The sequence below is a fragment of the Sycon ciliatum genome, chromosome 1 (assembly GCF_964019385.1).
Source record: "Sycon ciliatum chromosome 1, ocSycCili1.1, whole genome shotgun sequence".
Classification (NCBI taxonomy): domain Eukaryota; kingdom Metazoa; phylum Porifera; class Calcarea; order Leucosolenida; family Sycettidae; genus Sycon; species Sycon ciliatum.
Genome location: NC_088643.1, coordinates 27,842,476 through 27,859,310, shown reverse-complemented (window position 1 = coordinate 27,859,310; position 16,835 = coordinate 27,842,476). Strand labels below are relative to the sequence as shown.

General features: G+C 44.9%; 1 protein-coding gene across 2 annotated transcripts in view; it reads right to left on the bottom strand.

The window, feature by feature from the left end:
• Window positions 1-2,544: 2,544 nt before the first annotated feature.
• Window positions 2,545-16,835, bottom strand: part of LOC135821453 (dolichol kinase-like) — a 63,039-nt gene continuing 48,748 nt past the window's right edge. For both annotated transcript variants that reach the window (XM_065334498.1, XM_065334500.1), the window contains 3 exons: window positions 15,409-15,507; window positions 11,221-11,298; window positions 2,545-2,956 (listed from right to left, as the gene is read on the bottom strand). In XM_065334498.1, the coding sequence (XP_065190570.1) occupies window positions 2,778-2,956; window positions 11,221-11,298; window positions 15,409-15,507 (356 nt within the window). In that variant the 3' untranslated portion in view covers window positions 2,545-2,777. The remainder of the gene's footprint in view (window positions 2,957-11,220; window positions 11,299-15,408; window positions 15,508-16,835) is intronic.

Here is a 16,835-nt window from a genome sequence, read left to right as displayed (position 1 = left end):
TGCTAAAATTATTTTCTGAGTGCAGCAGGCGCGTAGCCCGCACGGGGCACGGGGGCACGTGAACCCCCCCCCCCCCCCCCTAAAATTTTCGACCTAGGTTCAGCATGCACATAATAGGGAGGTTTCGCTCAACGTAATTCCGTATGAAAATCCGTATGTGGTACACGCCGGGAGCGAGGGCAACTTTCATACGTAAATCTCTCTACGGATTTCCGTAGGAAAGCTCTTTCCTACGTTGGGTCCTCCGTACGACTTTGTGAATTATTTTTCGCATTTTCCAGACATATCCATGGCAACGTTCAAGCCGCGCGAAACACAAGGTGTACACACCGTACACCACGTGCAAAAGCGGTTACACCGTACACCACGTGCAAAAGCGGTTTCGGTTCGTGGTGCATGCGGTGGGCGCATGCAACCAACGCGTCTCCAAAGCAACAAGGCATGTTTAGCAGTCGTGGAGAAGTCAACAGCGCTGGTTTTTAGGTATGAAATTACGTGCAGTTCCTACGAATTTTCATACGTAATTCCGTAGAGCGAAACCTCCCTAATGACCATCAATGACATGCACCAGCCATCCTACACATAATATTATGCGACTGTGTACCCCCCCCCCCCCCCCCCCCCTCATGCCTGTTATGCTCTCAATCTTGTTCTGCTGGTGTATGAAGAAGCTTGAAGTGCCCTGGCAAGAGTCTCAAATCACAGGAAGCATGTACAGCATGTACAGTGTAGTACGCAAAGTCAAGGCTAAAATAAACAGCTCATCATACGGTTTGTGAATTGGGTGTTGCAATGTGCTGTGTTTGATACCCAAGCTCAAAGGCATTAGAATCGCCATGGCGCGATGATGTTGGGCATGGTGCCCGGACCCGGTTACAGAGAGTAAATGGCGGCAAAGGAAGCCTATCACAGCAAACATTGCATTGGAACGTATGGAAACGGAGAAAAATGCAATGCGGTGCATGTGAAAAAGAAGAATGCCCCATGCGATGGTATGAAACGGCTTAGAGCATGTGCTATGAGTTGAAGCAGCCGAATGTGAAGTGCTGGGCGGAATAGCGCTAGGATCAGAGGCACTAAGATATGTTTCGCCAAGAGTATAATTATTATAAGCTGACCAGAGTGCGCAACTCTGCATATGTGGTCTCCGGCGGCGAAAACTCACTTCACGCATTCCAGGTATGGTTCACACTAAGTACAACGGAGGCCAGCGTGCGAGCAGACCGATTTCTAGTAGTCTAGTATTGACCGTTATCATGCCAATGACTCCAATAAGCAGTGTAAGTTGAGTGGGCTTCTGTCAGGAAGCGATATTCTTATTATGCCACTGCTTGCTAAAAAAAGTGCTGGGACCGTACAACATGACCACTACACCACACAATGTGAGCTTTTGCCTTCGGCGAACCCCCATAGAAACAGTATCCCGAGTTGTACATTCTTGGGAACTTATGACCTCTTGGTTTCGCTTGCATACCAAGTTGCCAAGTTTAAAATGCGCTCAACTGCGTAGCGCGTGCATGCGGTGACGCTCAGTATAATAATTATACTGAGCATCACACACATGGCGCTAAGTTAGGGCGGCTCATATCCAAACCCGAAAATAAAAACGGCCTAGCCAATTTTGTTTGAACTTGCACAGCTCGTTAACCCTACGGGCCTACCAGACTATTGTGAGACCTGAAAATGGGAGCATTGGAACACTCCTTCATAGTTAGCCCAACTTGAAATTTCAGTATTTTGGGACAATTCGCACAAAACACATCCTAGCATGTGTTTCCTGTACCGTTGTAGAGTTCAAACTAAACGCTGTAGTTCTGTCTTCAGGTACCTAAGTGGTGATTTCTGCAGCCATGGCAAGCCAAATTAGGTGGCTGGGTTTTTTTAGTGCTCCTAGCTGCCAATCCTAGCAATGGCATTCAGGTTAGAACATAAATATCAGTGCTCTGCGGGGTGCTTGCGGAAATTGGCCGAATGGATTTTCTTCATTAATTTTCTTCTAGAAGTACAGCCATTTACGTGGTTCATTTGCTGAACATTAGATATTTCACCTTGGACCTATGTGAAGTACCGAGTACGCTTTACTAAGTCCAAAGTCGGCCGACACGTGCGGTGGACCAGGTACAGTTGCGCTCACTGAAATCCGACCCAAACTCGGCCAAAGTGCAAAGCTGGCACCCTCAACTTCCACGGTCCTTGATGCCCTGGAAATGGAATGAATGCGGCTGGGGGTACACATGTACACATACAATGATGTAATCGGAACTGGTCCAGGGTGCCAGCTTTGCACTTTGGGTCAGATTTCAGTGAGCGCAACTGTAGCTTTGGGAGCAAGTCCAGAAGTCAAGGTGCTTGTCAAGCACAGAATGATTATGTACCCTCCCTGGTCCCTATACAGTAGCACTACATTACAATGACGACATACAGCTGGACAAATCCAACCGCTTCCAAGCAAGGCATGAGAATCTGGTCCCCTTGGTTTCTCAGCCATGGCCTTAAACCATCTCACAATGCCCGCCCGCCTGCCTGCCTCAATAAAAAGCTGGATTAATTGATTGTAGTCTATTCACCTACTGAAGTAGAAGATTAAAGACCTGCACCACAGACTGCATTCTTAGCAATAAAGAGTGACCTACTACAAAAACCTACCTAACAGTTATATTTTTTTAAACACACACACATACAGAATTCTAGAACAAAAAACTATTTTAATGATGGTTGTCGCAGAGAGCAGCTAATGAGAATGAATGTCCAGGAGAGAGGAAGGTCCATTTAAGGCTTTAAAGCAAACTCCTTACAGCTGAATCAAGTTTCGCAGATAACGCAAGCAATGCATACAGGTACGGTGGTAATATGAGGTTGTCAATGTGGCCGGTGAACGCTTCCATGACTGCCACTGCCACCAACGCACCCACCACACACTGCCAGCATCCAAAGAAGTGGGTTGAAGCACTCTTATCTGTATGGCGCAAAGTAAGAAAAGAAAATTATGTTTCAGATACAGTAAGAAAAATTGCGCTTGTTTTGAGGGCTGGATGAACAGCGGTGCTGGCCGAGTATGAGTGACTGGAAACTGTTTCCCGTGTGCACCCAAGCCAAACTTGCATAGGGATGCAATGCACACCAGTATGACATGCTGCACATGCATTGTGTTTTCTGGTAGTAGTCCATACTGGACCATAGCGCGTTTTTCTCGAGGTGGCAATTGACATTGTCGACTGGGCATCGGGGGTTCTGTTCCTGCGGATTTTCCCAGGTCTTCATTGGAAACATCGGCAAATTGCGCGGGTCCTGCAGGTTGCTGAGCATTGCACGCTTCGGTTGAGGCTCATCCGACTCGTCCAAAATCTCCTTCGCGAGCGACTCCGCAATAAAAGTTTCAGCTCATTCACATCGTCAATATCGTTCAACAAAGGGTTTTCTTTCGTTTCCCAGTTCCAGATCAAAATGTTGGAGCGCATGACAGTTGTGGTTGCAAACAGTCACTCAGTTCTGCTTTAGTTATTTATTAGTCAGCTATTTTTTGATCTTGTTGGTTTTCTTTTTCGTAGTCGCTCTTTCCGTGCGATCCGGTGCCTAGTATTTTATGAAACACGTGGCAAGTAACCAGAACCAAAGACCATGAAGACTGAGACTCAGTCTCAGTCCAGTGGCTACTGCCCATCGTCAAGTGACGACGGGCAGTGTATCCAGTTCCATCACCTTTGAGCAGGCAGGACCGCGCTTTCCAGCCCGTGCAGTTTGATCTCTCCTTGGTCGACTCCAAGGCGACAATCACGTGACATAGAGGAAAGGGGCTTACTGGTTGGTATGCGTGCACATGTAAATTATTTTGTTGTCATGGTTAAACATTTCGGGCCCATCAAGAAAGAGTGAGCGCTTATTTGAAGGAGACAGTTAGATGCATGCCAGAATTGCTCCAATAAGGTCGATGGTAAGTGCCATAATCAGGTTACCTGTACTAATAATTATAGTTTTAGAGAAATGTTGACGTTTAGGTACTAGGGAGGTTTAGTCCCACGTAACGGATACGGGAACGTGGATGATATACGTAAAGTTCATGCAATGGACCCACGTACGCGATGTTGTGTTTAGTCACACGGATTCAAAACTTGTGAAAACAAGAAAAGTAAACATTTTATTTCAGGGCACAAACACGTTGGATTAGGGTTCGGGAAGAAACGAAAGCACTTCAAAGTGAGCTTGGTTTGTGTTTGTGTCGATTATGGGCGCTGTGACTCGGCGAACTTTCAAGACGAGCCATCAGGTATCGTGAGCTTGTTTGATTTCCAGCACGTCTATTTATCTGAATCCAAGTACTAGTGTCACGACCTTTTCCTTTCCCTGTGAGCCCTCGCACGGACTCAAGAACGACAAGAAAGACTTTGAAAAAGAAAAGTTCGAAAGGCCCAAAGACGAAGCTTCGAAGCTCATCGAATATTTTGATTTCGTGCTTCAAAAACTTCTTCAGCTGAGCACCCTCACCGCTTGCACAATGCGCTCCATTCTCATTTTCACTCGCGTTCTGGCGGAACGTGGGTGAGCCTCCATGCACAGTATGTCGTGAATCAGAAAACCGCTGTCCGTGGGTCACTGAGTATCACGTGGTATACACGTAAAGTACACGCGGATTACGTGGAACTAAACCTCCCTAATAACAAGCAATTCCTTCCAAATTACAGCCTACATAATATTGCAGCTGAGTAGAGTGGTAGAGAATGTTAGAATTTTCATTTGAGGTGTGAAGTTCAGAGCCAGGAAAGGCTTTAAAAGTAATCATTCCGGGAGGGGATGGTGGTCGGGGTTTGGGATGGCTAGAATTTTAGATTTTCTTCGATAGAAATTTCAGGCTTGTTTCTCCTTGCGCAAGCAGAAACAACACGAGTTCAGCCATCACCAAGCCAAAAAACCATTGCTGAACTCTGATTGGCTGAGGGTGGTTGACCAATCATTTCAGGTGTGAAGTTCAGAGCCAGGATAGGCTATAAAAGCAATCATTCCAGGAGCCAGGATAGGCTATAAAAGCAATCATTCCAGGAGGGGATGGTGGTCGGGGTCGGGGTTTGGGATGGCTAGAATTTTAGAATTTTCAGACGTGTTTCTCCTTCCGCAAGCAGAAACAACACGAGTTTAGCCATCAGCAAACCAAAAAAACATTGCTGAACTCTGATTGGCTGAGGGTGGTTGACCAATCATTTCAGGTGTGAAGATCAGAGCCAGGATAGAATTTTTGAATTTTCAGACGTGTTTCTCCTTCCGCAAGCAGAAACAACAAGAGTAAAGCCATTAGCAAGCCAAAAAACCATTGCTGAACTCTGATTGGCTGAGGGTGATTGAACAATCATTTCAGGTGTGAAGTTCAGAACAGGATAAGAAATCATTCCAGGAGGGGATGGTGGTCGGGGTTTGGGATGGCTAGAATTTTAGAATTTTCTTCGCATGGCACTATACCATACCATAGAAATTGACAACAGAATGGTGCACGCCAGACACACGCACGTAAGGATTCAGCATTCCATGAAAAACGTGTGTAACAAATCTGCAGGTTCGAAGCGCGGCGCATATTTCTTTACGGTACGACAGCAATGCCTGCAATGGGCGAGCCCTCTTTTGTCCCCCTGTTTGGCGACCAGGTCAGATGAGGATAGAATACATACTTGCCAACCCAGCCAAAGCAAATCCCTTAGTCACACACCCAGTTTCCCTTATTTTTCTCTCATTACTAGGGCTGAAACGGTTACACATTTGTGCTTTAACGGTTAGCTGTTAGCATAACGGTCGCTTAACCGGTTATAACCTATAAGACTGCAACATGGAAACTTCATTGTTTTTGACGCCATTTTCATGCCTTGTCTGAAGAATTTTCATGGTTCTGTACGAAATAGTCGAAAATAGGTAACATCCGCTGGGTAGCTGAAAAGTGGAGTGCACAATTTTCACCTTACACCTGAGGTCATAACTTTGGTGTCCTTCACTTGATTTTCACAATCTTGGGCTCCGTGGAAAGCTCCTGGTGAGAGCAAAGCGATGATACTAGGTTCCATCAAGCAACCTCCACATATCAGGCGCAGGAACACAGCGAAATCGTTTCCAAGCCCGATATGCAAGCAAATCCGTCCCATCAACGCCATTTCACTTTCTTCCATCGCAGAACGCACAAATATTTTGAGACGATTGAACTTCAGGCCGCAGGGAGTCGTCAAATACAGTAGGTATTTGACGACTCCCTGGTCACTAGTTTGTGCTCAGTCGCTCCAATTGGCCAAAGGCACGCAAAAAAGGATTTGTTTCACAAAAGGTGGTGATGAGTATCGATGGAAAATTTGAATTTGCAGAGATAAAAATTCGGCATGCGATATCTCTGGAGTCAGACATTGCAGATCTTCGGCGATTGTTGCAACGCAGAGCTCAGAGTTTCCGCTACCACGTAGAGCCTTCGATTGTTGAATTTGAACAAGAAATGACGGAGTTATGAAGGTTCCTATTTTTCGAAAAATGTTCGGAAAAATCGCTGCATAACCGTCGATCAAACGGTTATCCTTTTTTTTGGCCCTAAGGGGCCGTCCGTAAATATCGATGTTTTTTTAGAGACGATATTGGTGCGTCTGGGGGGGAGGGGGTTTGAGCCATGTGCGTCTTTTCGAGCATCAGAAAAATATCGATGTAAATATCTGAAGTTTCGCCGATCCCTGCACGCGGACGTCTAAATGGCTATACAAGAAATGTGAAACCAGCTTCCGTTCGCGGAGCTAAAACTCGCGACACAGGAACAAAATCAAAAATTGGAAGCTGTACGCCCATGGCGAATTTCAAGAGCAAAAGAATGAGCTATTGATTGTGGAAATCGGCCGAACGATGCCTGCAGGAGACCTTTTTCAAGACGTAGAGGCAGTGCGAACAAACACGGACGAACTCCACAAGAGTTTCCAGTCTTCACTGTCTGAACAAGGATTTGAAAAAATTCAAGCCCGAGCGTAGCCGCTTTGGCTACACCAGTACACGATGTCTGTGAGCACTGCAGCGCCAACCCGGTTCGCTCCCCCCAGGCCAGGCGATGCAGCTATTGCGTGAGTGCGGCGGGATTTTCACGCCTACACCGGACCCTCAACATCCTGGGCACTTCATGAGCATCCAAAAATATTGATTCCATGATCTAGATGTACATGTGCGTCTTCTGGGGGGAGGGAGGGGGGTCAAGGGAGAGAAGCACCAATATCGTCTCTAAAAAAACATCGATATTTACGGACGGCCCCTAAGGCCATGGTAAAAATTATCTTTGATTCTCAAGTACGCGCGCACCGATTTTTGGCGGCGCACCGACGATTTTTTTATTTCTATGCATGCATATGCGCGCATGAAAACAGTCAATGCGAAAGGCATGAATCAGGGAGTAGTAAAATACCGGTATTTTTCTACTCCCTGTCCTGAATAATAAAACGAGAGAGCTTGGAAGCTCAGGGCCCTACGCTATGCTTTTTTGCCTTGATGACCTAGACAAAAAAAAGCATAGGGATGTTATAAATTCTTTAAAAAAAATCCTTTTTTTTTAAGACATAACCTGGGATTCGAACCCGCACTATCGCGCGCCCTGCATGCATCCCCCGATACACTTCGCATACATACTAATTCTTCCAAGTTGTTTCACATTGTGATCTTGCATTTGAAAGCCCTATTTGAATAATGCATTGTGGCCAGCCGTCTTTGATGGCACGGTACGGTAGGGGATAGGTACGGGACAGGTACGATCGAGGGTAATACGACACCGTCTCCCGTACCGGACCGTACCATCAAACACAGCTGGCCACATACAGCTGCCCGCAATATTCAAATAGGGCTTTCAAGCGCAAGATAATAGCGTGAAGCAACTTGGAAGAATGGGTATGAATGCGAAGTGTATGGGGGAATGCATGTAGGGCGATAGTGCGGGTTCGAATCCCTTGATATGCCTGAAAAAAAGGAGAATTGAAAAATTTATAACATCCTATGCTTTTTTGCCGTCAGATACGGATAGCGCCAGGCGTGACACAAACAAACAAACACACAAACACACAAATACCAAACGAGAGAGCTTGGAAGCTCAGGGCCCTGCGCTATGCTTTGTTGCCTAGCTCATCGTGCATGTTGTTAGAACTGATGGAAATGCTTTTTCCCTTGATTAGCTACATCATTGTATTGCAAAAACGTTTCCATGAGATACTGAAGTACAAGTAACGCCTTCTGCATAGCTATGGGACCGGCGCTGACTCTGCCGATCACGGGCGTTCTGGAGTCGACGGGATGTCTGTCCTGACGTTTCCTGGGACCGGCGCTGACTCTGCCGATCACGGGCGTTCTTCTTCTTCTTATTATTATACTGACGGCAACTAACATCCATTCTGATTGCATTTACTCGTCTCCCTACTTCGTATTTTTGTTCAGAAAATCTCCCCATACAGCAGGGAGTCGTTTACATAATATGACTCTCTGCTGTGCGAGGTGAATAGCAATTTCTGGACATGAAAATAAAATAGAGGCCCACTGGCCGTGTGTTTTACATTTTTCATATCTTTTTGTATCTATTGTATGGCCTAATCCTTCATCTTTCCAAATATGTGACAATTGCTCATGCTGTGATCCCAGAGACTTTATAGCGGGATGTTTTCGACAGGCCAATTGTTTGGCCTAAATTTCAGTGTATGGAATTCTGGACATGAAAGTAAAATAGCGTCAATAGGCATCCTATACTGCACCATTTTTGTTATTTTTTCGATTGATGGACTGCAGTTGGCCTCTTCACACTTCCAGCCAACAGGTCCAAGACTATACAGCGTCTGAAGTGGAGTGCACATGGGGAAGCCAACGATTCGTCCATTACTTCTTATTTTACTAAAAATTCAAAATTCTCATGCGACATAGTACCACAAAACTCGTTGAAATGCCTCCCAAGAAAAGGCTATCAACAAGGCACCGACACGAGGAGAAACTACAACAGCCCAGCTGTCAACTACAACAAGAAAAAACTTCATCAACCTGACTGACTTGACTCTACACGCGACGAAAAATTATTTTACTCGAAATGTCCAGAAATGTACAATGTCCAGAAATAGCAACTCACCTCGTATGGGGAGATTTTCTGATTGCATTTACTCGTCTCCCTACTTCGCATTTTTTTAAAGAAAATCTCCCCATACAGCAGGAAGTCGTTTACATAATATGACTCCCTGCTATAGATCTACATGACTGTATATACGTTATAATTACTCAATCTGATACGTTATAATTATTATGCTATCAGCCTACATGCGATCCCCGGGCTGGTCGACAGGCGGACCAGCCAGCCTGCTAGTGGGTTCTCGGCCTCGCACACAAATCCACACAAAATGTTACTGCACTGAATGCATTCCCCCGATACACTTCGCATATATACTCATTCTCTTGATGGTACCGTACTCTTGATGGTACGGGACAGGTAGGGGATAGCGCCAGGTATGTCGATGGCACAAACAAACAAACATATAGTAGCCAGCTGTCTTTGCTGGTACGGTACAGTACGGTACAGATACGGGATAGCGCCAGGCGTGACACAAACAAACAAACAAACAAACAAACACCAAATTAAAGCTGTGTGGACCCTGGCTAGCGCCAGACGTTACTGAAGTAACGTCTTCTGCATAGCTACGGGAATTAAAGCTGTGTGGACCCTGGCTAGCGCCAGACGTTACTGAAGTAACGTCTTCTGCATAGCTACGGGAATTAAAGCTGTGTGGACCCTGGCTAGCGCCAGACGTTACTGAAGTAACGTCTTCTGCATAGCTACGGGAATTAAAGCTGTGTGGACCCTGGCTAGCGCCAGACGTTACTGAAGTAACGTCTTCTGCATAGCTACGGGAATAAATTTAAATAATTATATGAACCTGTGACGTACATATGTGTGCATGTGACCCTATCTTTGGAAGTAAAAAATGTGGGAAATAAAATAAATAATCGCTCGCTCGCACCGATTTTCACAGGCTCATGACCTGAGAATCAACTTTATTTTTTACCATGGCCTAACAGTTACATAACCGGTTATTCGTAATAACCGTTTCAGCCCTACTCATTACCCTTATTTTGCTGGTTTTGCCAATTTTGGCCATTTTCTCCTTTTTTGGGCAATTTTGAGTACTTTTGCGAATTTTTACGCAATAGTTTTCTTTCTTTTTATTCATTTCTAACCCATTGCTCATTGGGGGACCAAAACCTGAGTTTCTTCATTATCATATCGCCCCTACATGTGTGATTCTGTGAAATGCAGGGCCGCATGTGCCCTTGTCACACCACAAAACAACCCTTGTTTTGAACACTCGTGGTTCAGTGCCAATTCCGGTAGGTTTTCGATCAAAGTCAAAAATACCTGGTATGCCAGTAGTTACCCTAGTTTTCCGGTATTATACCGGGAAACCGGTATGGTTGGCAAGTACTAGTATGAGTATAAAATAATTTGATATCATAGAAGTGATTTCTGATCATGTTCCTGAGGCAACAGAACGAGTGATGGCTGGGTGGCGATCCGTTCCGGAAAAGTTGAACATCAGCCAGGCAAAGTCAATCAATTGTGTCGACTGCACGCCTTTTATCAGGTTTTTATTAGCCATAAAACCTCGGCCTCAACCTTGTTATATACGTAAAGATCATACCGTAAATACTTGTCCCCAGATGCAGTGGTGTAATAGGAACTAGTCCAGCGTGCCAGCTTCACATTTGGATCGGATTCACCTGGCGCAACTGTGGTACTCTTGGTCTTAGCATAGCATATGTCACACCAAGAGTACATAACCCCCCAGAGTGTGCAACTCCCACATACCCTGCTGTCCCGACAGAATTTCAAGTTGACGTCATTATTTATGACGCAATGCTCCTTGCACCAGTGATTTACAACATGTGTACGGGTGTCAACGCATCACACGTTTTTCTTTGCAATAATTTGTACAGGATCGATCGGCTTCGGTCAACCACAGGTTCCGGATTCTGATAATCCGTGTACAGTGCACATTGCATCATAAAAATGACGTCAACTTGAAATTCTGTCGGGACAGCACCCATAGTGGAGTTGCACACTCTGGGGGGTTATGTACTCTTGGTCACACTGGTTCACATGGGTATTTGACTGTGTCATTAAAGGTGAACAATGCACATGTATTTCCCATAGGAGTTGATGAAGAACTTGAAACTCAGAATCACAAACCCATCAATATAGTATCTTACCAACAAGTGAAATGGCATAGCATGCTAAGAGTTGAGCAGTTAGAAATGCTAGGCTTCCTTCAACAGTCTTGTGTAATTCTACAGGACAGAGGTGAGAAAGAATGGAAAAAGCACATGCATGTACTCATGAGTCAGAAAAATATAAAAATAAATCATCTCGTAAGCACATGCTACGACACAAGGACTAATAAACACATGCTATGTACGGCACCAGCACTCCTTAACATATGCTATGTACGATACAAGGACTCACAAACCAGTCCAGTCAAATGTCACTTATCATGCTGCCAGTCATCCAAGCACGTTGGATATCCAACATGCCTCTGAGTGGTAATTTCATGACTCTATGGCAGCAGATGAGTGTAGTGGGCACACCACAGAGATGTGCAGTTATCTCTAAGTGGCTGGTTCGAGACCGGTTCGAATGACTTCCTCGCACTTTATTTTAGGGGTCAAACGGGTGTACCTTTAACTAACGAACGGGTAATTTTCTTAACGGGCGGGTTAACGGGTACCCTTTAGCAGCCATATTATTTTTTTGCGCATTTCTCACATAAATCATGATTTTAATTTGTATATCCTCAGGTTGTATTTTGATACTACATTATGATTCGTGTATCAAAATATTATTATGGCAACGAAGATTCCAAATGAATGTCATCCGTGCATTTGCCCATGTACATAACTTCACAGGCAGTAACTTACAATCGTACATGTAGATGGTCCTACAAGCTACATGTATTTTGATACACTACGCAAATCAACTGCAGATCGATGTGATTCAAGCCATGCAAGGACAGAGTGGTTTAGCAAAACTTCCGTGATCTCGCGCAATCCTATTTGCTATGTTCGCGGAGAACTGGTGCTCGTTGCATTCAGAAGATGTTCGCGCCCATAGCTAGCTGGGGTGCCTGACACAGCTGATGTGCTGCTGGCCAGCTAGCTGCTAGTGCTAGCTTGTTGAACTCGTGAAATGAATCTTCACAAATCCGTAATCTTGTATGCAATATTTCGAACTACTTTTCAGCTCGTCGATTGAAGGAACAAACTACAACCATGAGTATCATACATGTAGCTACCACCTACGGACATCACCGTTTGTGACACTCCGACTGGTCACTCAGCCTGGTGACACTAGTTCATCAAGTACTGTGGCAGGTTCGATGTCGGAGAACCATCGTAACTTTCTAGTTACTCAGCTGCCACCTCGAACGAGTTTCAAGTCTTGCATTTTCTCACATCACAATGAAAAACCTCCAGTACGAGGATTTTTACTTGCACTAGAGTGGAGAGAACAACTGTCAAGTCTGTCTTTCAGCCTGCTCCTGCCTGATAAAGTCGAAAGCGGGAATGCACAGGAAAAAGGAAAAGAGTATCCGCACTCCTATTTTGAGTCTTGGAATACGATAGGATCACCTTTTTTTTTTTTTTTTTTTTTTTTTTTTTTTCTTTTACAAACGGGTACCCTTTTACTAACAGTACCTGAGATTAACGGGCGGGTACCCGGGTACCCGGTACACCCGTTTGACCCCTACTTTATTTCCATAATTATAAGTTTTCTGTTTCTGGCTACCATTGTACAGGTAGACTCCCTTTAATTCGAACCTCAAATCGCCAGGCCCTAACTTCGAATTATCAGGAACTTCGAATTATCCATATGCAGCCCCATGCACTGATATTTACATGTCAAAATGCTCGAAATCGCGTGCTGATTATTTTCGCACATTTTACTTGATCGCCACGTCATTTGACATGATATCTTCATCTTCTACGATTTGTAGCGAAGAAGTTAGTTGTCTGGCACTGCAGCTGCCCTGAAACATTTTCAACGGAAAGAACAGCACCGCCTAATCCTCGTCATGAAAGGCCGTCGATAGCAGCACGGCGTTCTGAAGAATGGAAGCGGAGCACAGGCATCGACGATTTTTACGACTTCCAATCAATAGTGTTGTTCGCAAACATCTCTGCGCACGAGCTGGCGTGGCATGAAAGGCCGCTGAGATCCCCGAACAGAGTCAGCCACCTGGAAGAAGTCGTCTTCAATCAAATCTTTGCACTTTGTCTCTCATAGGCTTGAATCAAATTTCAAGAGAAGGTGGGTTTCTTGAACGCTATTGCCGATCCTGGAGCGGACCAGGGAGGATCGATTTTTGAGCTACTCTTGGCTAGAGAAGAAAATTATGAACTTCGAATTACAATTATAGCAAGTCGATCTCACTTCGAAATAAGCATTCGAAGGACATTATCACAATGTACTGTAAACTGCTCTTCTGTACGAAGAATGAGTTCGAATTATCCAGTCGGCGCACTCTTCGTACTTCGAATTATGCATTTGAATTTGAGTTGAAGTGACTTGCAGGAGATCGAAAAAGTTCGAATTACATGGAATGTTCGAATTATACCATATTCGAGTTAGAGGGAGTCTACCTGTATAATGTACATTTACTTAACGTAGATGTGATCCAGTATTTCAACGCTTGACATGCACAAAATGTGAATGAATAAGAGTCCAGTTGTTGAGTGCATGTACATAAACCCGTGAAATCATACCATTATGCTTCTTACACACCAAAAAAGAAGATGTCAAGTTATCCAACATGCCCAATTCCCGAAGTGGTCGGATAAGTGACATCTGACTGTACCACAGTGCTGGGGGGGGGGGGGAGTGCCCCCCCCCCCCCACACACACACCACCTGTATTTCTCACCTGGGAAAGGGCTATGAGTACCACTGCATGATCCTGGGATACAATACTGCACTGCAAGAACTGCTTGCAAGTGCGTGAATGCTTCATGTCCTTTTAAAGGGGAGCTGTCACCAAAAAATTTCTTCGTCTTATCTTGTAGTTCCTTGGCTCCTGATCATGATGGTGTTACCCGTTTTTCTCTGCGATGGCTGGAAGTGGGTGAAAACTTGAAAGTATGTGCCCAAAATTGTCCCGAAGTACCGAGTGACGTCACGCCGGACTTGACCACCACGCGTACATTCGTCGTCAAAAACGAAGTCCAGCCCGTGTGCTGGTCGATCGAGCTAGCTGTTCCGATGTACGGTGCACGTGTGCCTTTTGAACTCTAACACAGATGGGTACGTCGTACAGAAGGAGAATGCCAAAGAGGCAGAGACCCACGTGCAGCTACACAGCCAAATCAAAATAAAAAGCAGCTGAGCTTTCACCTTTTTGACTTCTTCCGCGAGGATCTAAGTTCTATTTTGTGAGCACGGAAGTACGTCGTTGTTTTGAACTTTTCGTGTGAGGAACAACACGATGATGAGCGCGTATGCAGAAAACAGTACTCCTCCGGCCGGCGATAACACCACCAACCCGAGCCCCAAAGGAACGCAATGTAGCTACGTGAAGGCAATTTATCTGGCGATGTTGCTGAAGATGCAGATAACAAACTCCAACGTCTTTCATTTCAGAGCTGGGTGGGCAACAACGCCACCTTCGATACAACGACGTAATTTTCAAGTACGAGGTATGTGTGTCACACTAACAGCAAACAAACATCCTTCCACTCCTTCGTAATCACAACTAAACAAAGAGCTGGAGCTTCGTGGAGGAAGTACCAGTGGGACAAACTGCTGTCGACTTGTGTTTGTTTTGTCCCTTTTTGGCGTTCTCATTGTGTACAACGTACACATCAGTACCCGAGTTCAGAAGGCAAGCATGCACCGTACATCGAACAGTTGGCTCGATCGACCAGCACACGGGCTGGACTTCGTTTTTGACGATGAATGTACGCGTGGGGGTCAAGTCCGGCGTGACGTCACTCGGTACTTCGGGACAATTTTGGGGACCTTCTTTTCAAGTTTTCACCCACTTCCAGTCATCGCAGAGAAAAAAGAATGACACCATTGTGATCAGGAGCCAAAGAACTACAAGATAAGACAAAGAAAAATTTTGGTGACAGTTCCCCTTTTAAGTAGCGTTTCGTCACACTTGGTAAGACATGACACCGCTAGTGAAACAATTCAAGTAGCCATACTTCTGAAGACAAAACTCCAAATGTAAGGGGCCTCAAGCAGCTAGCTGCACCTATTACAATGGTATCTTCTGTCATGAGACATTGACAAAAAGCCTTGTTTAGTATGAATAAAGGGCTGAATTTTTGTGGAATTTCACACTTTTGTCTCCAAGAAAGCACTGGACATTTCATAAGGATACACAACAACAACAAAGCAGCTCACTTGACCATTTAAGCCGGCCCCAACGCATCCCACAAAGACTAGCTGCACTGTCTCCAAATCCAAGTGACAGAACACCAGCATAAGTGGCAAGTTTCGGTGCTGCATGTCAGAAATAAGAAAACAGGCAAACAGAGTAGCAGTAGTCATGACAACACAAGTTTACCAGTATACTTCCGCTAAAGTTAACTGACACTTGGTGCTTTTTGCATAATCACCCACTGCCACCTCAAACTGAAACAGTCGCTACACTGATAGTGTTGCAGGGATCGATTTACTTTGATTTTTTTTGCATAGTAGTCACTGCTACACAGTTTTACAATTGACTAGCAACTCCAAGTATTGATTAGCAGTCTTCCTTCATCAAAAGTGTACATGTATATCTGTACAATAGCAGGATTTTGTACAGAAGTGGACAATAGCTGCAGTTGCTATTTGCTTTTCCAAGCGAACGGTTGACATGAATATTTACGTTAGGGTTTTCGCTTGGGCTTGTTACATGTTCAGCGTCCATCCGACTTTGAGTTCTTCACAACACAGTATCCTTCAACAGGGCAGTTCCACTGATTCCTTCGACAAAGAAAGCTCAGGAAAGCGCGCAAACGATCGTGACATTCCGTGCAAAGTGTACAGAATTTTCGATTTTCTCCATCGAAACGAATCGACATTCCTGGCGCGTCCAGTTCTTTTTCCCACTTCTGGACAGTGATCAGATTTACTGACATGTTGGCTACATGAGACTAAGAACCATCTACTTCAACTGTGTCTTGTCGAACACAAGCAAACTGAATTGAGCTTGACAGTGAAAGAAGAAAGGAGAACTTCAGGGAAAGTTGCCGCCGTGTACAAAACTTCAAAAGACTGCAGTGCTAGTGCAGTGTCCAAAATCATCCAGAGCGCCCCGCGCGCGGACTGAGCAGGACAGGCCAGTTGGTTGGAGTAGTAAAATACTACTCCCTAGTCAGTAGTGTGCACAACAGTCGCATATAAACTGCACACAATCAGTACAGAATGGTCTTTGTACATACCGGTATGCATGGCCAGTGCATCGCAGTTTTGGGCGATAAAAAAACGAAAAGCGAATCGCAGCCAGTGAATTTTGATTCGCAAACTGCGATGCGAACCCGGATAAATCGATCCCTGGTGTTGGAACTGCGTATGGTGGATGTGGAGATAGATAAAAAAAACATACGAACAATCGATGATGATGGAAAACCTGTGTCTGTTTCAATCACAAAGGAAACAAGTCCAGAGAAAGAGAATGTGGATACTGATGCATGCCTCGTACACGTGGCACAGAAAAGAAGTGAATCACCATGTTGCCCATGTTAACATCTGGCAAATTTCGGCCTTTCGTGCGCTTGTGCCACTGATTCGAGAGATGTTGCCACATCGACGGTGATCAGTTAATTAACTTAATTTGGCCAATG